The 23,806-nt window shown below is 43.0% G+C and overlaps 1 protein-coding gene across 2 annotated transcripts in view; it reads left to right on the forward strand.

The window, feature by feature from the left end:
• The window catches only part of NDFIP1 (Nedd4 family interacting protein 1), a 128,518-nt gene that overhangs the window by 58,176 nt on the left and 46,536 nt on the right, over positions 1-23,806 (forward strand). Inside the window, exon 5 of one of the 2 annotated variants that reach the window (XM_059888770.1) lies at positions 16,437-16,658. Coding sequence is in view for 1 of the 2 variants with exons in the window: in XM_002689268.5 (XP_002689314.4) it covers positions 19,466-19,528 (63 nt within the window). In the remaining variant the exon portion in view is untranslated. Of the gene's footprint in view, positions 1-16,436; positions 16,659-19,273; positions 19,529-23,806 lie in introns of those variants that run through there. The other variant, XM_002689268.5, reaches the window with a different exon arrangement.

A 23,806-nucleotide genomic window follows, 5' to 3' on the forward strand; every position in this document is an offset into this window, starting at 1 on the left:
TGTAACTGAATGCAGTTTGGGGAACAGATTTATTTATTTCTTTTCCAATTATTGTAATAAATCAGGCAGGACAGCCAAAAAGTGCCAGTTAAGTTCAGTGGTGGTGGCTGCCCTAATCTTATGGGGGAGAACTTAGAGGCTGTGTCCGGCTTGGCTGTGATTGGTGAGCCATGGCTGCCCTGGGGGTGAGGGTGGGAGTCAGGAGGGCAGATTTCATGGGTGGATGTCGCTGAGGGACAAGTTCTCCTGAAGTTAGTTCTAGCCTCTTCCCAACACCCAGCATGCCAGCCCATCACGATGTGCTCACCACAATGTGCCCCGCACAATGTGCCAACATCCCAGGGGGAGAATCTAGATTTAATGGAAACATGAGAGAACACGAAACCCGATGGTGCATGAAATTAGTAGTGAACACTGGGAAACATAAGTCACAGCTCTGTTTGTTTTAGGACAGGGTGAAAATCACCATTGTTTCACGCCAATAGGAGCTAAAGCCAGAGAAAACCTGAATACCAACTAATCAAAAGGGCCAACACCCCCCTTTCAGATAGTGGCCCTGCCATACCCCTCATCTTTAGTGAGCTTCTTTGATCAGGAAGGAGATCCAACTAGAGTGCTGTGTGAGCTGAGCCAGCGATTTCATCTCTAGGGTCTCCAGGTATGTGTGAGGCACCAGAGTAGCCCCCTCTGAAGAGGTGACATCTGAACTGATTGCCAGTAATGCAAGGGAGCCAGCCACTGATGCAGCGTGACTGCTGCTTCAACTTGAGGTACTGTGGGATTTTTCAGGCACTTCCAGGTCAACATGTCACCTCTGGCCTGGCAAGACTGCCAAGGTTTCACTAAGGGCAAAGAGGCATTTCCTGAAAGGGACTTTTTGGACTTTGCTGCAGCTTTTCTTCAGTGTGTCTGGTGGAGTACATGGCTGTCTGGACCATGAAGGTGCTTCTTGCGCTGCCTGCTGCCAGCACTGACTAACTGGACTTAGTGCTGCTTAATATAGCAGCACTGAGTGGTCTGTTTATCCTGCTTCTCCCAGAGCTACAATTAGCCAGCACCGAGGGGTCAGGCAGCCCTGGGAGGAGGTTTGGGAGCTTACAAGGCTAGGTCTGTTCACCTCCAGAGGCACCTTTGGGATTTTGTCAAGTCGATTTGATTTAGTATTTAAACTCTTGTTTGCTTTTATTTTTGTTTCTCAGTACTAACAGCAAAGGATAACAACAACAACAAAATCCCTCTCCTTTCAAAATTGGCAGTTGAAAGATATGAGTCAGCAGGGTTGCTTGATTTTCTACTATGGGTGCCCCATCCCTTCCCGAAAATGCTAGAGATAATCCTGCATCTCCCCTGCCTTGGAGAGACCATGATTTGTCCCTTAGAGTTGGGTGAAGCCAGGGTCTCCAGGGGAGCATAAACAGCATGATGGGAGTAAGTGAATGGGACAAAGGCTAGAAATCTTATTTCTAGATGCACCTTCTCTCATTCTTTCTCTTAATAAATATAGTACATTTATGGTGCTCATAAATGTACATTTATCTCTTAACAAATATAGTACATTTATCTCTTAACAAATATAGTACATTTATAGTGCTCCCACCACAAAGATGCAGCCCTTGTTTTTACGCACTTAAGAGTCTAACGGAAGAGTGGTTCTGTTAATAAACTGTGTCTACCTTTGTTTTGCTTGTTTGATTTCTTTCCCCGAAACTTTCTATGGCAATCCTGCTCATAGCAGGTTTAATGGGCAAAACCTATTGAATGTTTAAGCTAGTTTAAAATTTGAATCTCTAGTACATAAATAAGTGAATGAAGGTACCTGGGTCCTGTTCCTGCAAAGAAAAGAACTTAAAAGCAGTAGTGTTAGTAAGTCTGTACACTGTACTTCAGCATCATCCCCATCTTTATCACCATATCCTTTTGAATCCACCTAGCCATGTCCTTCACCAGACTGCAGTTTTCTTAATTACTTTCTTAAATCTCCTTTGCTTAGTGGTGGTTCAGATTAGCATAGACTGACAAGATCAAGGCCTCTGCTAATGAAATTATATTTGGCTTTAAAGAAATGAGGCTAGGGAATTCCCTGGTGGTTTAGTGGTTAGGCCTCTGCACCTCCATGCAGTGTGCCTGGGTTTGATCCCTAGTCAGGGAACCTGAAAGCCAAAGGAAAGAAACAAGGCTCAGGGGAAATAAATTTTTTGATATCCTGAAAAGATGGTGCATGGGATTAGTATGACAAGAAAGTATAGGGCTTTATATGGCTTCCCTGATAGCTCAGTTGGTAAAGAGTCTGCCTGCAATGCAGGAGATCCTAGTTTGATTCCTGGGTGGGGAAGATCTGCTGGAGAAAGGATAGGCTCCCCACTCCAGTATTCTTGGGCTTCCCCGGTGGCTCAGCTGGTAAAGAATTTGCCTGCAATGCAGGAGACCTGGGTTTGATCCCTGGGTTGGGAAGATCTCCCTGAGAAGGGAAAGGTTACCCACTCCAGGATTCTGGCCTGGAGAATTCCATGGATTGTGTAGTCCATGGGGTCACAAGGAGTCAAACATGACTGAGCGACTTTCACTTTCACTTTAATAGGACTTTATACAGAAGATAATGCCCCTTTTAAAAGAAGTGCAGAGTTCACACACAAAAAATGAAAGTGAAGTCACTTAGTCGTGTCCGACTCTTTGTGACCCCATGGACTGTATGTAACCTGCCAGGCTCCTCCATCCATAGGATTTTCCAGTCAAGAATATTGGAGTGGGTTGCCATTTCCTTCTCCAGGTCATCTTCCTAACCCAGGGATCGAATCTGGGCCTTCCGCATTGCAGGCAGACTCTTTACCCTTTGAGCTACCAGGGAATCCCTTAGCAACATTATTCCTAATAGCCAAAAAGTGAAGATGATCAAAATGTCTATCAACAGATGAATGGATAAACCAACTGTGTTATGTCCATGCCATGGAATATTCACTAACAGTAAGAGATGAAGTAAGGATACACATGCTATGATATGAGTGAACTTTGAAAACATGCTAAGTGAAAGAAGCCAGTCACAAAAGGTCACATTTATGATCTATTTATATGAAATGTCCAGACTAGGCAGATCCATAGAGATGGAAAGTTGATCAGTGTTTGCTGGAGGCTGTGAGGGGTGGGGGAGAAGTGAGGAGTGACTGTTTACTAAGTACAGGGTTTCCTTTTGGGGTGGTGAAAATGTTCTGGAACTAGATAGTTGTGATGGTTGCAGAACATAGTGAGGGTACGAAATGTACATTTTAAAAAGTTAACTTCATGTTATATAAATATATCAATTTAAAAAACCTAAGTAGAAATATATGCTAAAATATGGATAAACTTTGAAAACATGCTAAGTGAAAGATGCCAGACATAAAGGGCCTTTTACTGTATGATTCCATTTGTATGGTTACATTTGTAATGAAATATCCAGAATAGGCAAATCCGTAGAGACAGCAAATAGATAATGGTTGCACAGGACTAGAGATCTGAGAATGTTGTAAAATTGTTTCATGCTGCAAATATCCTTAGAATCATTGAATTGTACATATTAAATGGATGAAGTGTATGGTATGCGCGTTGGATGTTAATAAAGCTGTTACATTTAAAAGGGATGTATACATTTAAGCTTTTGAAAAATTGAATCATTTCAGGGATAATTAGGGTAGCTTGCTATCTATAGCTTGAAGAATCCTATCTCCTTAGTTTATCTAATTTGTGTGCTGAGTTTGTGAACTGAGTTTTCTGAAACGCAGAATTAACAATAAGCATTTGAATAGATGACTGAAAAAAGAACCAGGGGTTCAGAAATAAGTGTATGTATATAATGGGATTTTGTATAAAGGAGATGTTTTAAAACATTTTTTTTCCAAATTTTATTTATTTTTTGGCCACACCATAGAACACCTGGGATCTAGTTCCCTGACCAGGGATGGTACCTGTGCCCCCTGAGTTGGAAGTCTTAACCATTGAACTGCCAGGGAAGTCTCAAGGAGAATTTTTAAATGATTATTCAAAAAAATGGTATGAGATTTTAGCTTGCCATTTAAAAATCACCACCAACAACAATAACTGAATTTCTACCGTATTCCTTGTTCCCAGGTAAATTAAACTAGATCAGATAGGTCTATGTTAAAAAGAAAACCATGAAGGTACTGGAAGAAAATATAGGTGAGTGTATTCATGATCTTGGGGGTGAGAAAGATCTTCCTAAATTAAAGCAAGAAGTTGTTTTTTTTTTAAGGAGACACAGATTTGACTACATTTTTAAAAAATGCAAAGAACTTCAATACAGCATATAGCCTTCCTCTCTCTTTTCTTTTACTCAGTCTGTTCAAATTGGATCAGTCCTTCAGGGTACAGCTAAAATTTCCCTCCCCTGTGGTATCTTTCCCAACCATTCTAGCACATACCATCATTTCTTCCTCTCCTGAACTCTTGTTGAACTTGATCAGAAACACAGGGGTGGAAAAAGGAGGTGGATGGGTTGTATCTTCAGAGCACTGTGTTGAGGATTCTGAGTTGTGTTGACCTTGGTGGGAGTGATGGAATTGATTGTCACTAACTGTCTGGGCCTGCAGATGGTGGCATGAGTCACTGCATTTCGTCTACCTTTGAGTATCCCATTCTAAGTACCTAAAGCTCAGGGAGCCATATCTTAAACTTCTTGTTTTTTTTAAGTTTTGACTTTTGCTACCATACTGCTTCTGTTTTATGTTTCGGTTTTTGGTCGCAAGGCATGTGGGATCTTAGCTCCCTGACCAGGGATCAAATCCATGCCCCTTGCATTGGAAGACGAAGTCTTAACCACTAGACTGCCAGGGAAATCCCTACACTTCTTGTTCTTGGTGATATATCTTTGTGTTGCTGCTGTTGTTATTGCTTTTATATTCCTGCAGAATCTCCCACGGAGCTATGTACAAGAGTGCCCAACAAATACTGTAATGATGCTGTAAAAAAAAAAATAGAGTATGATGGCATTCTGAAACCTGTGCTTTCCAGGAGCTGAGTGGTTCCCAAACACAGAAAATACCCCCAAGTGACCTCTAGTGTATGGTGTGGGGGCCAGGAAGGTGGCATGGACTGGGTGTGCTGGTCAGAGCACATCTTTACTTTTTTATTTAAACAAAACCTGTTTACCTTCAACTATACCCACTGCATGTGGGCTTTGTATGTGGGCAGGAAATGAAAGGGTTTGTTGAAACAGAGAAAGCTGCCCATGAAGTAAGAATTAACAACCTATTTACTGAATAAATGAATACATGAATAAAATAAAAGAACCAAAAACAGCTCTAACATGACAAGGTGTTCCATGGAGCTCAAGCATCACATGCTTCTGGCAAGAAGCTAGCAAACACGTCTTTGTATTAAGACCAGTTCCAGGTTAACGCAGCAGCAGAGACTCAGTTGGGAGGTCTGCCCACAGCTGAGCAAGGCTCTCTCCCTGTCTCCTCAGTTCTGCTGGTTGGTTGAAGTTCATTCTTACTCCTTCCGGCCGCCTGCACCCTGTTTTAGCTGGCATCAGCCAGCCTCAGGACTGCTTTTTTGCAATGATTGGTCTTAATCTCATCTCAGCACACAAGGAGTTAGCCATCGAAAGCACAGGCCAGGGAAACTCCCTGGGTCTCTGTGGCTGGAAAATCTGTCTCACCAGAGGTATCGCTAGAGAAGTCATTTCTTCCACTCACTGCAGATCTGAAGTTGCGGGGAACACAGGCAGGGCCCCATGATAGTCCCTGGTATTTGCAGGTTGCTGCTACTGCTGCTGCTGCTAAGTCGCTTCAGTCGTGTCTGACTCTGTGCAACCCCATAGACGGCAGCCCACTAGGCTCCTCTGTCCCTGGGATTCTCCAGGCAAGAACACTGGAGTGGGTTGCCATTTCCTTCTCCAATGCATGAAAGTGAAAAGTGAAAGTGAAGTCACTCAGTCGTGCCTGAAATCTTAGCGACCCCATGGACTACAGCCCACCAGGCTCCCCCATCCATGGCATTTTCCAGGCAAGAGTACTGGAGTGGGGTGCCATTGCCTTCACAAAGCACTTTTACATACATTTTCCCTTTTAGTTGATCTTCAGGAGGTAAAAGACTAAGCCAGAGACCCACACCTTTTTCCTTGAAATCTGTCTGTTTTAGAAGAGCAGTTTTTGCCAAAATTCATGTGAAAGATTGTTTCCTCCTGCTTTCAAGACATTTTTGTCCCTTCCCCAATAAGGGAAATCTAGACTCCAGGTGGGAGGCAGGCTTCTGTTTAGGCAGCTGCTGGGTTAGTAAGGAAGGGCTATACCTGGGGTAGTGATGTCTGTGTTTGGAAGGGAAAAGGGAGTGACATTTTTAGGCTGCAAGCCTCTTCTGGGAGAGTTGAGGACGAATCTATTTTTAGAGGCGTTCTCTGCCACCCACAAAGAACTCAAAAGGTAACCAAGCACCTGGCAGTTTTCCTGTGGGGAAAGTTGTTAAGGGCTGGAGAGCTTCTGCGTATTCTGAGTCATGAAGTTTGACTTCATCATCAATCTGATGCACAGAGAGAACAAAACGCCCCCCACCCCCACCCGCCCCCAGCCTTGTTTTGAATCATATTTGGTTGCATGATGACAGCACACTTGGAGATGGCACAAATTCTCAAATCACAAAAGACTGGGCCTCAGACTCACAGAGAGGCCAAGGTGATGTGTATTAACCCCAAATGGTAGATAGTATAGTTCCAACATGGAAGGAATCTTGTATCGGGTATCAGCTCTGCCACTTCCAGGCTATGTGATTATGGGCATAGGACTTAACCTCTCTGAACTCACTTTCCTCATCTGTAAAGTGAAGCATCAAGTCAAATGATTTCTAAAGTCCTTTTAGCCCCAGTCTTCTATGACACACACACAGGCAAGATAATTTTCAGGCAACTTGTTCCCTCATCCATAGAAAAGATGGATATAGACTCTACCTCATGTATTTACTGTAGGTGGAAAAAAAAATCAGTTCAGTTCAGTTCAGTTCAGTCACTCAGTCGTGTCTGACCCTTAGCGACCCCATGAATCGCAGCACACCAGGCCTCCTTGTCCATCACCAACTCCCGGAATTCACCCAGACTCACATCCATCCAGTCGGTGATGCCATCCAGCCATCTCATCCTCTGTCGACCCCTTCTCCTCCTGCCCACAATCCCTCCCAGCATCAGAGTCTTTTCCAATGAGTCAGCTCTTCACATGAGGTGGCCAAAGTACTGGAGTTTCAGCTTTAGCATCATTCCTTCCAAAGAAATCCCAGGGCTGATCTTCAGAATGGACTGGTTGGATCTCCTTGCAGTCCAAGGGACTCTCAAGAGTCTTCTCCAACACCACAGTTCAAAAGCATCAATTCTTCGGTGTTCAGCCTTCTTCACAGTCCAACTCTCACATCCATACATGACCACAGGAAAAACCATAGCCTTGACTAGACGGACCTTTGTTGGCAAAGTAATGTCTCTGCTTTTGAATATGCTATCTAGGTTGGTCATAACTTTCCTTCCAAGGAGTAAGCGTCTTTTAATTTCATGGCTGCAATCACCATCTGCAGTGATTTTGGAGCCCCAAAAAATAAAGTCTGACCCTGTTTCCACTGTTTCCCCATCTATTTCCCATGAAGTGATGGGACCAGATGCCATGATCTTCGTTTTCTGAATGTTGAGCTTTAAGCCAACTTTTTCACTCTCCACTTTCACTTTCATCAAGAGGCTTTTGAGTTCCTCTTCACTTTCTGCCATAAGGGTGCTGTCATCTGCATATCTGAGGTTATTGATATTTCTCCCAGCAATCTTGATTCCAGCTTGTGTTTCTTCCAGTCCAGCGTTTCTCATGATGTACTCTGCATATAAGTTAAATAAACAGGGTGACAATATATAGCCTTGACGTACTCCTTTTCCTATTTGGAACCAGTCTGTTGTTCCATGTCCAGTTCTAACTGTTGCTTCCTGACCTGCATACAGATTTCTCAAGAGGCAGGTCAGGTGGTCTGCTATTCCCATCTCTTTCAGAATTTTCCACAGTTTATTGTGATCCACACAGTCAAAGGCTTTGGCATAGTCAATAAAGTAGAAATAGATGTTTTTCTGGAACTCTCTTGCTTTTTCCATGATCCAGCGGATGTTGGCAATTTGATCTCTGGTTCCTCTGCCTTTTCTAAAACCAGCTTGAACATCAGGAAGTTCACGGTTCACATATTGCTGAAGCCTGGCTTGGAGAATTTTGAGCATTACTTTACTAGCATGTGAGATGAATGCAATTGTGTGGCAGTTTGAGCATTCTTTGGCATTGCCTTTCTTTGGGATTGGAATGAACTGACCTTTTCCAGTCCTGTGGCCACTGCTGAGTTTTCCAAATTTGTTGGCATATTGAGTGCAGCACTTTCACAGCATCATCTTTCAGGATTTGAAATAGCTCACCTGGAATTCCATCACCTCCACTAGCTTTGTTCGTAGTGATGCTTTCTAAGGCCCACTTAACTTCACATTCCAGGATGTCTGGCTCTAGGTCAGTGATCACACTATTGTGATTATCTGGGTCATGAAGATCTTTTTTGTACAGTTCTTCTGTGTATTCTTGCCACCTCTTCTTAATATCTTCTGCTTCTGTTAGGTCCATACCATTTCTGTCCTTTATCGAGCCCATCTTTGCATGAAATGTTCCCTTGGTATCTCTAATTTTCTTGAACAGATCTCTCGTCTTTCCCATTCTGTTGTTTTCCTTTGTTTCTTTGCCTTGATCGCTGAGGAAGGCTTTCTTATCTCTTCTTGCTATTCTTTGGAACTCTGCATTCAGATGCTTATATCTTTCCTTTTCTCCTTTGCTTTTCGCTTCTCTTCTTTTCACAGCTATTTGTAAGGCCTCCCCAGACAGCCATTTTGCTTTTTTGCATTTCTTTTCCATGGGGATGGTCTTGATCCCTGTCTCCTATACAATGTCACGAACCTCAGTCCATAGTTCATCAGGCACTCTATCTATCAGATCTAGGCCCTTAAATCTATTTTTCACTTCCACTGTATAATCATAAGGGATTTGATTTAGGTCATACCTGAATGGTCTAGTGGTTTTCCCTACTTTTTTCAATTTCAGTCTGAATTTGGCAATAAGGAGTTCATGATCTGAGCCACAGTCAGCTCCCAGTCTTGTTTTTGTTGACTGTATAGAGCTTTTCCATCTTTGGCTGCAAAGAATATAATCAATCTGATTTCAGTGTTGACCATCTGGTGATGTCCATGTGTAGAGTCTTCTCTTGTGTTATTGGAAGAGGGTGTTTGCTATGACCAGTACATTGTCTTGGCAAAACTCTATTAGTCTTTGCCCTGCTTCATTCCGTATTCCAAGGCCAAATTTGCCTGTTACTCCAGGTGTTTCTTGACTTCCTACTTTTGCATTCCAGTTCCCTAAAATGAAAAGGACATCTTTTTTGGGTGTTAGTTCTAAAAGATCTTGTAGGTCTTCATAGAACCGCTCAACTTCAGCTTCTTCAGCATTACTGGTTGGGGCATAGACTTGGATTACTGTGATATTGAATGGTTTGCCTTGGAGACGAACAGAGATCATTCTGTCGTTTTTGAGATTGCATCCAAGTACTGCATTTCGGACTCTTTTGTTGACCATGATGGCTACTCCATTTCTTCTGAGGGATTCCTGCCCGCAGTAGTAGATATAATGGTCATCTGAGTTAAGTCCACCCATTCCAGGCCATTTGAGTTCGCTGATTCCTAGAATGTCGACATTCACTCTTGCCATCTCTTGTTTGACCACTTCCAATTTGCCTTGATTCATGGACCTGACATTCCAGGTTCCTATGCAATATTGCTCTTTACAGCATCAGACCTTGCTTCTATCACCAGTCACATCCACAGCTGGGTATTGTTTTTGCTTTGGCTCCATCCCTTCTTTCTTTCTGGAGTTATTTCTCCACTGATTTCCGGTAGCATATTGGGCACCTACTGACCTGGGGAGTTCCTCTTTCAGTATCCTATCATTTTGCCTTTTCATACTGTTCATGGGGTTCTCAAGGCAAGAATACTGAAGTGGTTTGCCATTCCCTTCTCCAGTGGACCACATTCTGTCAGATCTCTCCACCATGACCCGCCTGTCCTGGGTTGCCCCATGGGCATGGCTTAGTTTCATTGAGTTAGACAAGGCTGTGGTCTTAGTGTGATTAGATTGACTAGTTTTCTGTGAGTATGGTTTCAATGTGTCTGCCCTCTGATGCTCTCTTGCAACACCTACCATCTTACTTGGGTTTCTCTTACCTTGGACGAGGGGTATCTCCTCACTGCTGCCCTTCCTGACCCTCAACGCCCCCACGCCCGAGGCCAGGGGCAGCGGCTGGGAGAACTAACCCCACACCCAAGGCCAGGGGCGGAGGCCGGGAGGACCAACCCCATGTCCAAGGAGCGGTGGCTGCGCGGGCACAAGAGGGCCTAGAGGAGCTATCCCACGTTGAAGGTCAGGAAGGGAAAAAAAAGATAATAAATGTAAATGCTTGACATACTCCCTAGCATAAAATCAATACTCAATAAATGTTATTAAAGCAATGTTCATGTGAACAGTGACGTCACAGGGAGTTTTGTTAGCCCAGTGGACAATAAAAAGTGTGCCTGAAGACTTTTTATGGTGACAAACAGCAGTGGGAACTTAAGCTAGTATTTTGGATGGCCTACAGATGAGTATACTGAACATATTTGCCAGTGGAATGACACTGGCTTAACAAGTAAAGCAAAGACTAGGTAAGAGAATATTTGGTGTTTCGAGAGTCAACAGCACAGCTTCTGTTCCACCACCTGTAGACAGCCAGTTAGACCATTTAAAATCAAAATCTGAGGTTTTGTGACCTATTTTGTCATCATCAATTCCGGAAAGGCTGTATTCCCAGCGTATCTTCCCACCTAGTACCACCATCCTATTGGAGCACTGCTGACACAAGGCAAGGAATTTGGCATACAAGGTGGCTTGTCTTTGTTCTATCTACAGGCTTTTGTTACTGAAGATGTGGTGGTGTGGGCGAGAGCCACACAGGAATAATGTTAGAGAGGAGTTCCTGAATAATTTGGCCAGGATGTCAACACTGCTTAAAAACCAAGGTATTATTCCCAGGTCTGTACGTAATCTAATTTAGAACTAGAGATTCCCTCTTGTACTTTGCCTGAGGCCTGCTCTAAATTGCCTGGGAAGTTTCCTCAAGACCTATAGGAACCAGCATGCACGCCCACAAGCTGCTGCTGAGTTTAAACCAACATCAGTGTCTTCCAGAGGGCCACCCCCCCTCCCCCGCCGCCGCAGGTCGCTTCTCTTTTTTGTCATAATTAGCACACACTGTTTCTCCCCTGACACACCACAGGCATAAATATGAGCTTTAGTATTCCCCTTGTGTAATGGTGTTTCTTATGATACTCCCTAAACACAGTAAGGAAACAACTAGCCTGGGAAATGTGAGAAGCCCTTTTCTTACCCTCCCAATCAGCCTGAGGGTTAGAGATTTAAGCATTTCCCTAATCACCTTATTCTCTTCTTCAAGGAACTAGTTCATGCAATTCATTGGTACACTGTAAGATGAGGATCAGTCACTTGATTTCCTTGTGGACGCTTTGCTGTTCCTCATTCCTTTGCCACCCACAATGCCCCTAAATAAATTGTGAGCCATTTGCCAGGGGAGGGATCACTCAAAGATTTTGTGGGGTCACCTCCTATGGTTGCACAGACTGTATATTGCCCAAATGCAGGGTGAGGGTGTCAATTGCATAGAATACAATGGGATGGCCATTCCTGAAGTGGGGCAGTGCACAATTTGCACAGTCGAGTATGACAGTAAATACATGGACCAGCTGTAGCATCATTCATAGCAGGGAGGATTCCCCAAACTTAAAGCATATATTCTGTTCAGGACAGAGGGGTAGACCAGTTTAGCATCTTTGTAATTAAATATTAGTGAAGGCTCTTGGGAGAATTTTTCCATTGGTTTCAATATCTTTTGTTTGTTTATCTCAGGTTTACTATCAATTGTATAAGCAATGAAATCTTCACTATAATTGGATGCCAAATTAATGGTTCACCTATAAAATGTGTATTACTTCATTTTTGGGACATCCTCGTTCTTGATGTTATTTCAATCCTACAAGGGCCTACTATGCATCAGGCTCTGTTCACACAGAGACATCAGAGAACAAGAAGGCAAATTCTATTTCATGTTGCTACTCTTGTCTTGCTTTTTCTTTCTCATCTACTCTAATCTATGAGTTCTTGCTATACCATAACCACTTAAATCCTTTTTAGATCAAGACTGTAAAAAATAAGTGAATACTGTAAATATTTATGTACCTAACAATAAGGCACTGAAATATACGAAGCAAAACTGACACAACTGAAAAGAGAGACAATTCAGCAATAATATTTGAAAACTTCAGTAATCCACTTCTAATAATAGCTAGAACAACTAGGCAGAAGATTAACATGGAAATAGAGGGTCTGAATTAACTGTAAGCCAACTAGACCTGACACCTGTAGAACACTCCCCCCACCACCAGCAGAATATACATTCAAATAAACATGGAACATTCTCCAGGATAGACCATGTGCCACAGCATTAAGCAAATCTCAATACATTTAAAAGGACAGAAATAAGGTAAAGTATATTCTTCAACTACAGTGGAGTGAAATCAGCAATCAATAACAGAAAGAAATTTGGGAAATGCACAATTATAAGGAATTAAACCACACATTTCTAAGTAACCAATGAGTCCAAGAAATCACAAGAGAAATTAGAAAATCCTTAGAGATGAACGAAAATAAAGCCAGAACATACCAAAACTTATTAGCTGTTAACTAAAATAAGTAAATAACCACTCTTAGCATTTCTTATGGAAAAGGAAATGGCAACCCATGCCAGTATTCTTGCCTGGAGAATCCCAGGGATGGAGAAGCCTGGTAGGCTACGGGTCCATGGGGTTGCTAAGAGTTGGACACGACTGAGCACCTTCACTTTCACTTTTCACTTTCAGGTATTGGAGAAGGAAATGGCAACCCACTTAGGTATTCTTGTCTGGAGAATCCCAGGGACAGAGGAGTCTAGTGGGCTGCTGTCTGTGGGGTCGCGCAGAGTAGGACACGATTGAAACGACTTAGAAGCAGCAGCAGCAGCATTTCTTAATATCATTTTAGAGAATAAATTAAAAACTATTCTTTTATAGTTTCAAGTTCTAGGCAGAAAGCCTCAGTAGTTGCCCATATTAGTGCTAAATTAATATTTGTTGAATGAATCAACCAGTTGCATTCTAGTGGCCGGAAGGTAAACTAAGGAATCAGGAGTATATCTCATGTTAGATTCCTACTTGACTAACCCTTTTCTTCTGACTTACTTTTTTGCATAAGACATTTACTTTTTAAAAGCTTTTTATGAATTCCCATCCTCTTCACTCTTTCCCTTTCTTCCCCATTAGGTCTTCTGCATTACTCTGTGATTTAAACTTCCTACTCAAGTTCTTAGCACAGAAACTTTTTTTTGTTCTACTGTAAGCTAGGGATTGGACAACTGCCTGATTGTTAAATCCAGTCCACCACCTGCTTTTATATGACTTGCATTAAGAATAGGTTTTACATTTTTAAATAGTTGAAAAAAAGCAAAAGAAGAATATCTTGTATTTCATGTGAAAATAATAAGAAATTCAAATTTCGATGTCCGTCAACAAAGCTTTATTGGAATGTAGCCACACCAATTTGTCCAGTATTGTCTATGACTGTGTTCATGATACAATGGCAAAGTGGAGTAGCTGTGACAGAAAACTTGTCACAAAGCCCCAAATATTTATTAGCCCATATTACTATTATTTTGTGTACTCCTGTTCCTAAGCTTTTGTATTAGCATATTCATGACTTGCTATGCCTTTCCCTCTTCCCATCATGACTAATCCTTATTCTCATTCCTTATTCTCATTCCAAAACCTTTCTCCTCAATCCTTACCTTATTATCACACCTGGTTACACACTTCTCTTCCCCAACTCTTGGCATTGTTTAATATAGGCCAACACAACTTGAGATTTTTATATTTAAAAATATGTCTTGAATATGTGTTTCCTACCCTCTCTATCTCATTGTGAAGACTCCAAGGTTCTTCTGGGTCCTGTATTTCCCTCCACACACAGAGCAGTGCTCAAGTTTAGTTGTCAGACAGACCTCAGTTTGCATTTTGGTTCCACAACACCTTAGCTGAGCAAGTGATGTACATTTCTTAAATCTCTTCATTTGCTGAGGGTTATGGACCTAACAGAAGCAGAAGATATTAAGAAGAGGTGGCAAGAATACACAGAAGAACTGTACAAAAAAGATCTTCACGACCCTGATAATCGCCATGGTGTGATCACTGACCTAGAGCCAGACATCCTGGAATGTGAAGTCAAGTGGGCCTTAGAAAGCGTCACTACGAACAAAGCTAGTGGAGGTGATGGAATTCCAGGTGAGCTATTTCAAATCCCGGAAGATGATGCTGTGAAAGTGCTGCACTCAATATGCCAGCAAATTTGGAAAACTCAGCAGTGGCCACAGGACTGGAAAAGTCCGTTTTCATTCCAATCCCAAAGAAAGGCAATGCCAAAGAGCGCTCAAACTACCGCACAATTGCACTCATCTCACATGCTAGTAAAGTAATGCTCAAAATTCTCCAAGCCAGGCTTCAGCAATACGTGAACCGTGAACTTCCTGATGTTCAAGTTGGTTTTAGAAAAGGCAGAGGAAGCAGAGATCAAATTGCCAACATCCGCTGGATCATGGAAAAAGCAAGAGAGTTCCAGAAAAACATCGATTTCTGCTTTATTGACTATGCCAAAGCCTTTGACTGTGTGGATCACAATAAACTGTGGAAAATTCTGAAAGAGATGAGAATACCAGACCGCCTGATCTGCCTCTTGAGAAATTTATATGCAGGTCAGGCAGCAACAGTTAAAACTGGACATGGAACAACAGACTGGTTCCAAATAGGAAAAGGAGTACGTCAAGGCTATATATTGTCACCCTGTTTATTTAACTTATATGCAGAGTACATCATGAGAAACGCTGGACTGGAAGAAACACAAGCTGGAATCAAGATTGCCGGGAGAAATATCAATAACCTCAGATATGCAGATGACAGCACCCTTATGGCAGAAAGTGAAGAGGAACTCAAAAGCCTCTTGATGAAAGTGAAAGTGGAGAGTGAAAAAGTTGGCTTAAAGCTCAACATTCAGAAAACGAAGATCATGGCATCCGGTCCCATCACTTCATGGGAAATAGATGGGGAAACAGTGGAAACAGTGTCAGACTTTATTTTTCTGGGCTCCAAAATCACTGCAGATGGTGACTGCAGCCATGAAATTAAAAGATGCTTACCCCTTGGAAGGAAAGTTATGACCAACTTACATAGCATATTCAAAAGCAGAGACATTACTTTGCCAACAAAGGTCCGTCTAGTCAAGGCTATGGTTTTTCCTGTGGTCATGTATGGATGTGAGAGTTGGACTGTGAAGAAGGCTGAGCGCTGAAGAATTGATGCTTTTGAACTGTGGTGTTGGAGAAGACTCTTGAGAGTCCCTTGGACTGCAAGGAGATCCAACCAGTCCATTCTGAAGGAGATCAGCCCTGGGATTTCTTTGGAAGGAATGATGCTAAAGCTGAAACTCCAGTACTTTGGCCACCTCATGCGAAGAGTTGACTCATTGGAAAAGTCTCTGATGTTGGGAGGGATTGGGGGCAGGAGGAGAAGGGGACGACAGAGGATCAGATGGCTGGATGGCATCACTGACTCGATGGATGTGAGTCTGGGTGAATTCCAGGAGTTGGTGATGGACAGGGAGGCCTGGTGTGCTGCGATTCATGGGATCGCAAAGAGTCGGACACGACTGAGCGACTGATCTGATCTGATCTGATCTAGCTATGAATGTTGATGATTGTTGATGTTTCATACATCAGAGATGATGTATGAAAAGGTCCAAAACCCAGGAGGTGCTCCACAAGCAGTAGTAATTATCAGTGAATAATTTCTTTATTTGCAATAGCAAGACAATACCTTTGCCCTTAAGGAAACTCATAGTGATGTAGTGAGAATTAAAAGAAATAGTAAGTCAGTAGAAATGGCAATGCATTGTCCAGCTGGAGCCCTGAAAAGATTAACTGGAGATATTCAAGGCCTGAAATGAGATATTAGACCAGTGAGACTTTGTTTAAAATTTAACAAACCCTTCTTGGTTACTCATTGAGCTCAGTACTGCCTTGGACAGGTCTCAGGTGAAAGACAGAAGACTATATCGTGGAAATTTTTGTTCAAATTGGGGTTCACTTCAGTCGCTCAGTCGTGTCCGACTCTGCGACCCCATGAACCACAGCACACCAGGCCTCCCTGTCCAACTGGGGTAGGGAAACAGACATGAGCTGTGTTCTTACTTGTCCATAATCTTTCTTTTCTCTCTCAGGATGGATGATTCAGAGCCAGCAGTTCACATAAAAAGTATTGCACATGGAAAGTATTACTGCTATTCTGTGGGGAAATAAGCTTCTAAGTGCAGCAATATGAAATTAATAACTTTCTGTGTGGAAACTCTCTTGACAACACCTCGAGATAAAGCCAAAGAGTGCAATTTTTACAGCCTTGGATTATCTTTTCTGTCTGCTCGGCTGGCAGCAGGCATGGATCGGTGAGTCAGAAATTCAGAGTTTTCCCTTCACTGTACAGTTTGCCTGCCAACTGCAGACCTTCTACCGCGGTGACTCAATTTCTCAATTCCCCAGCTCACCCAGCCATTGAATCAACACACATCACCTCAGTTTACTTACAAAAGGCTTCTTTTTTTTTTTTTTTTTGCCACACTGTGCTCCTTTTATGGGAGTTTAGTTCCAGGGATCAAACCTGGGTCCTTGGCAGTGAGAGCATTGAGTCCTAACCCCTGGATCTCCAGGGGGTTCCCAGTTTACTCACAAAGGGCTTTGGGGGAACTCAGAGGAAAAAAAAAATATCTTAATGGTTAACACAAAACATCTTGGTTCAGGATATGAGAAAAAGAGTAGGAAAGGGAGATTGGAAGCTGAATATCAACTCTTTTTTTTTTCTTTTGAGAGAAAATATTCCTGTGAGAAAACCCAGTATTTACCTTATGATAAATATGTATGTCCACATGCAGGGAGTATATATTAATAGCTGTTGAAGGAGAAAGTAATTTAGGAAAGAGATAGATGAGAAGGACAGCAACTTCTTTTCCACAAAAGCCACAAAAGTGCTGCAGACACGCATGAAGATGGCAGCTGTTGTTCCAATAGCCATATGTTTCAGCACAGACATCTTCTTTTTTTATTCCTTCTTACATGTAAATTTAGAAAATCTGGGCAAAGAAGTCTGGATTTCTACTTTCCATTGATGAGATTTTTTTAAAATTTCAAATTAGACTTTTTTTCCCCCTTATATAAGACCACAAGGTAGGATTATGTTTGGATTGATTCACTGTACATCATTACATTTGAAAGTTGTTTTTCCAGATAAAAAAGAATATTTGTGGGACAGACTAAGGAGCAGACCACTTGGAAACACTCAGATTGGCATTTTGCTGGATTTTTTCACTCTCCCACAGTGAAAATTTGTGAGACCAGTGCTTGGAAATAGGAACTGACTTCTTGGAGTTTGGATACTGGCAAGAGGCGCAAGAGACGCAGGTTCAATCCCTGGGTTGGGAAGATCCCCTGCAGAAGAAGAGAATGGCAACCCACTCCAGTATTGTTGGCCTGGTAAATCCCATGGACAGAGGAGCCTGGTGGGCTACATTCCATGGGAGTAGCAAGAGTCAGACACGACTGAGCACACAAACAACTCACATGTGCACACGCACACACACAGAATTGGAAGTGAGGATAAGAAATATACAGAATTTTTGTTGATTATGACTGGCTCCTACAAACAGAGACCTCAGGGTAGGCTCAAAACACACAGTTGTGGTTTAAAACATGTAGTTACCTAAATTTGAATATTGGAAGATAAAACAATAGTGATAGTAGTGCCAACTCTAGACTGCCAACTTGGAAGGGCAATCAAGAAGAAATTGGAATAACAACAAGCTTCAGAGATCAAGTATTTTTCTGTGTTGGCCATGTGGGTAGAAGCAATCCAGGTGGCTGGATATGATAGAAACAGCAGACCTCAAATGCCTGTTCCAGGATCAATAACTATACTGTGCTAGATGCTATGTGAGATACCAAAATATTTCAAAGATAAATAGTGTCATCTTTTCAAAGTTTATAATTTGATTGTATGATAATGGTTAAGAAAGCTAGCTTGATGAGTTTATAACCCAACTTTACCCCTTACCAGCTCTGCGTTCTTGCATAAAATATCTAATGTCTTCAAGCATAACTCCCCCCATCTGTGAAACATCAATAACTGTATCTCCTATACGGCCCTTCTGCTGCCTCCTTTCCGTTCTTCCACAAGGCAACCTCTCACTTTCCTCACCGTCTTTGCATATATGTTCCTCCTGGAAAGCTCTTCACAAGTCTATATCTTTGAAGTTTTGCCTTTCATGACACCACCTCAGAGAGCTTTGGTTCAGAAAACATCGTGTCTATATCCACAGAGGCTGTTAAAACACTAAAGGACTACATAAAAATAGGGGATGCTATTATGATCACCCAGGGGTCAAGAAGTTTTCCAGGATTTAGGGTCAGCAAACTTTTTCGATAAAGGGCCAGATAATAAGTAATTTAGGATTTGCAGGCCATAGTAAACAAACTGGAGCGGCTGTGTTCCAAATAAAACAATTTATAGACACAGAAAGGTGAAATACACATGCTTTCCACAGTCATTGAACCGGATTTAGCCTCTGCCCTGTAGTGAACTGACCACTAGTCTACGGAGGATGGCAGACAAGAAGGAAGTGGATAAGAACTGAGATACTGCAGCCAGATAGATACTAGGGGTCAGATGGCTGCTGTGGGAGACTGTCAATCTCCCTGGGCACCAACGACCTCTAAAATGGGGCTGTGGCTTCTGTCTGGGGTGTGTGAGGAGGGTTCAAAGTAGCACGCAGAGAAAGCTTGGTGCTTAGAACCAGGCACCCATCATCAGCGTCGCCCTCTCTGCGGTGACCTGCAACCTGTTTTGGAAGGAACCGACTCCGACGCCTCAGCCTCGGGGAGCGGAACGACGGGCGGAGCCCACGGCTGGCAGCTGCACCGCCGGGCGAGGCCGGGCCTGACGGGCCGGGCTGCGCGAGTCGGGGGCGGGGCGGCGGCGCAGCGTCGTCGTCGTTGTCCCCGCCTCCTCCCCAGGGGCCGCGTCTGAGCCTCAGCGGCGGCGGCGGCGCTCACTACCCGAGGAGAGCGGCTGGCCTGGTAGCGGCGGCGGCCACCGAGACCCACCCGAGGCGCGTCTCAGTCGGCCTCCCGACGCCCCCAGGCCGCAGCGCCCGCGCCCCTTCAGCTCGCTCGCTCGCCCTCCTTCCCTGCAGCCGGCTGCGCCATGGCGTTGGCGTTGGCGGCTCTGGCGGCGGTGGAGCCAGCCTGCGGCAACCGGTACCAGCAGGTGAGCAGCGCCCAAGTGCCCCCCCACCCCCACCCCCGACCCCGGCCCGGCCCTGCCCGCTGGCCGCTTAAGGCCTCCTCTCCGGCCCCGCCTGTAGCCAACTCGACTCCGCGGCTTGCCAGGCCGCGCTGGGCCTGGGCCGGCCGGGCGGGCCCCGGGCTCGGATTCGAGGCGGCCGCGGGCCGGGACCGTCCCTCCGCGACGCGGGGCGGGAGTCGGACGGTGGAAAAACCTCCGCCCTGCAGTGTTTTCCGCATTTCCCACGGCGGGCGGGTCGCCGAGTCAGAACCCGACACCCTCCGGAGGCTTTGACCTGAGGGCATTCAGTTTGCCTTTTTCCACGTTGAATTTGATGTCACTGGAAAAGGGGGAAAAAAAAAAAACACCAAGCCAAAAACGTGAAATGTAAAGGAAATTACGTGGAGAGAAGATTAAAATCGCTGCTGCTGCTGCCGACAGCTCTCCGCAGTGAGATGCGATTACTCAGGGTTTCAGAGCCTAGTCTGCTCGTCAAAACCCATTCCCCTCGCTTGCATTTAAAGACAAAATGATACGAGGGACAAGTCCCAGTTCGCAATAGATTTGGAAAACGCGATGTTTAACTAGTGATGCCCCTAAAATGTCGAACTACGTAACATTGCAGGCTGCAGGGCGTGTGCCCGGCTGTGTGTTTTCCAAGCTTGGAAATGACGTTTAAAGAAATTGAATAGCATAGCTGGGGAGAAAATGTATAGGGGATGGGTGGATTATTATCTCGGGTATAATTTCTTAATTGAAGCCCTAGGGAAAAAAGCTGCTTGTTTTACTCGCCTGTCTGTAGCCTGATTTCCCTCGGAAATTCGAGGGAGACATTTTGCAGGGTTTTTAGAGGTATTTAACGCATCGTAATTGTGGGAATTGATCCAGGTGGCTAACTGATGTTGACTGGAATCGCAGGTATCTGCGTGCAGTTTTTTCAGATGCTTTCAGTTTAATTTGCATATAAATGGAATTGTGCTTTTATGAAATTAAATGTCCTATCATAGATGATCTACAGTTTTATGTTTTATAAGTGAGGAAAACCAATATGATTAAAACATGTAGATTAATCCTGGTGGGGCCAGTTGCTGGGTTTTTTTGCTATCATCAGCTCAGTGTTGTAATTTCCTCCCTCCTACAGCCTGACTCCTCATATGACTAATTTTAAGAATTTAGCTTTTTGGTTTCATAAGCACGCTCAAATTGTGGCAGTGCAGTCTAGTCCTTAATTCTCTCACAGCCTGGGCTACGTGCTTTTTTGTATGACCTTGGGCAAGGCCCTGGGTTCCTCTCTGCTTTAGTAAAATACAAATGACAGGTATCACTTAACTGTCACCGAGGTGTTCACAGGTCACATGTATCGCATATTGTGATCTAGTTCATTCTTTCATCCTGCCTAGGATAAAGCAAACAAGCAAAAAGCTGAGGCTTTTCTTTTTACTGCCATCTTCTTGAGCTATTAGGTAATGTTGACATACTGCTAGAAGCAAAAAATGGTGAAGTATTAAAATTACGTATTTCTTGGTGTAGTGGTTAATAGCTTTAAATATGCAAAATTGAGGTATCTTAAGGACAGGCCATCTTTTTTACTTAAAAAAAAAATCATTGTTTTGAAGAAATCTTCAAAAATAGAATGAAAAAAAGAACTGACATTCCTAGAAAATACGCAAAATACGAAAGCCAAAAAAAAAACACCCCAAAACCAAAACCCCACACCAAAAACCTATCACCTATAGATAACCAAAGTTAATATTTTGTGTATCTTTGTGTACTTACAGCTGTGTAAATATACACAAGGGTAGATCAGTGTATGTGTCCAGATAAGGAAAGTTAATATTGATTGAGCATTTACTCTGTGCCAGTCATGGTACTAAGTACTTTACATCCATTATTTCACTTAATCCTCACAGAACCCCTTTGAGACAGTGTTTGATGTTGTATAGATGACGTTAAATGACGAAGTCAAGACTCTCTGGAGGCTCGGTAACTTGCTCAAGGTCACTGCTTCTAAGCAGTGATTACAAGGGTAAATACACACTCAACTACTTAAACACAGGCTTATGGCCCAAATATAAGCATGTACGTTAGCAGATATATACATATACATTTGTATTGTCTTATACACCCATACATACGTACACAGGCACATCTTTGTACATACATGGCAGTTTTATGGGCCTCTGATGATACTTTCACACACTTTGTGCATATGTGTACATGTGTGTTTACATACCCACATGTTCTGAAACACATTTGCCTTCTCAAGTTTGCATGTGTGTGTATTGAGCACCTGTGTGTAGAAAGGCAGACACTGTAGCTGTATAATGAGATGGGTTCATATTTTAACATCTGCATAGCATGCAATTGTATGGCTAGACCGTAATTTAATCAGTTGCCTATTGTTGGTCTCTAAGGGTGTTTATAATTTTTTTCAATCACTAAAGTTTCTTTTACATACATCTTCAACTATTTCCTTAGTATAAATTTCTAGTGGGTGGAAATGCTTGGTCAGAGAATATACATATTTAAAAGGCTTTCGAATTATGGAATGTTATTAAATTGTCTAGGCAGCCTGATAGCATGGTACTTTTTGGGTGTCACAAAGGGACCTCTGACTTCTATTTGATATGGTTAGTCAAATTGAGCTGGTCTTCTAATGAAGTAAATGTAGGAGAAAACTATGATTCATTCATAATTGCAACCAATTGTTTTGCCTTTATGGTCTTTTGATTGGTAGAGCAGTATGTCCCTAATTGGAATTTAGCATCACCCCAGACCACACAGATAGCTGGGGCTCATAAATTTCCTGTGGCTTTATTTTTTTCTCTTTTTGCGATTTGAAACATGAGCTTGTGTGGCCATACCTTCTGACGCGCTTTCAGAAAGCTCTAGGGAGGCCTAGTGTTGAAAACCTTGTTGTGTGCTGCCCTCTCTGAGGCCATTTACCCTGTTCATCCATTCCAAGCTGCGTTTGCCTCACTGTAGTAAATCGTGGGCTATATCGTGCATCTTCCCAAATACTTACTTCCTGATATGTTTAGAGATATTTGGATTTAAAACCAGTGAAAGTAGGCAATGATGACACTGCTGGATCTGCTTAAAAACAGGCTGCAGAATGTTTGTTTTAGATGACTCTCTGCCTGCTAAATAAGTGAGTTGCTTATGGCATCACTAATAAGTCTGTATTGTAGTCTGCTGGCGTTGTAGATCGGCTTTGGGTACGTTCTTTCAGGATCGTGAAGGAAGGTTTTGAGAAATGAGGGAAAGAATTTCCTCTCGGGCAGGCCAAACATTTTGCATGTTCAAGTGTAAAATGATGTCATGATTCTGGAGGAAGGAGTGAATGGCGCCTCTGTGGCTCTTTTTTTAATTTTTATTTTGTTTCGTATACTCACTTAGTTGTGCAGCCTTAATTTCACCAGCATCCATTTCCAGAAAATCCTTACCCCCTTAAACAGTAACTGTCTTATTTCCCCCTCCCCAACCCCCTGACAGCCACCATTCTGCTTTCTATCAGTGAATTTGATTACTCTGAGTACCTCATATAGGTGGAGTAATACAGTATTTATCCTTTTGTGACGGGCTTATATCACTTAGCATAATGTCCTCAAGGTCCATCCACATTGTGTCATGTGTCAGAATTTCATTTCATTTTAAAGCTAAATAATATCCATTGTATGTGTATACTATATTTTATTTCATCTGTCAATACATTTTAGCCATTGTGAATAATGCTGCTGTGAATAATGGGTAAATAAGTTTCAAAAGAGTCCAAGCTTTGAGTTCTTTTAGATATATATGCAGAAGTGGAATTGTTGGTATTACATGGTATTGCTTCCTTGGTAGCTTGGCTGGTAAAGAATCCACCTGCAATGCAGGATACCCCAGTTTGTTCCCTGCTTCAAGAAGGTCCCCTGGAGAAGGGATAGGTTACCACTCCACTTTACTTGGACTTCCTTGGTGGCTCAGATGGTAAAGAATCTGTCTGCAACGCGGGAGACCTGGGTTCGATCCCTGGGTTGGGAAGATCTGTTGGAGAAGGGAAAGGCTACCCTCTCCAGTATTCTGGCCTGGAGAATTCCATGGACTGTACAGTCCATGGGGTCACAAAGAGCCGGACTCGACTGAGTGACTTTCACTTTCACTATGGTATTGCTATTTTTAATTATTTGAGAAACTGCCATACTGTTTTCCATAGCAATGCACTGTTTTATATTCCCACCAGCAATGCATAAGAATTCCAGTTTTGTCACATCCTCA

The sequence above is a fragment of the Bos taurus genome, chromosome 7 (genome assembly GCF_002263795.3).
Source record: "Bos taurus isolate L1 Dominette 01449 registration number 42190680 breed Hereford chromosome 7, ARS-UCD2.0, whole genome shotgun sequence".
Classification (NCBI taxonomy): domain Eukaryota; kingdom Metazoa; phylum Chordata; class Mammalia; order Artiodactyla; family Bovidae; genus Bos; species Bos taurus.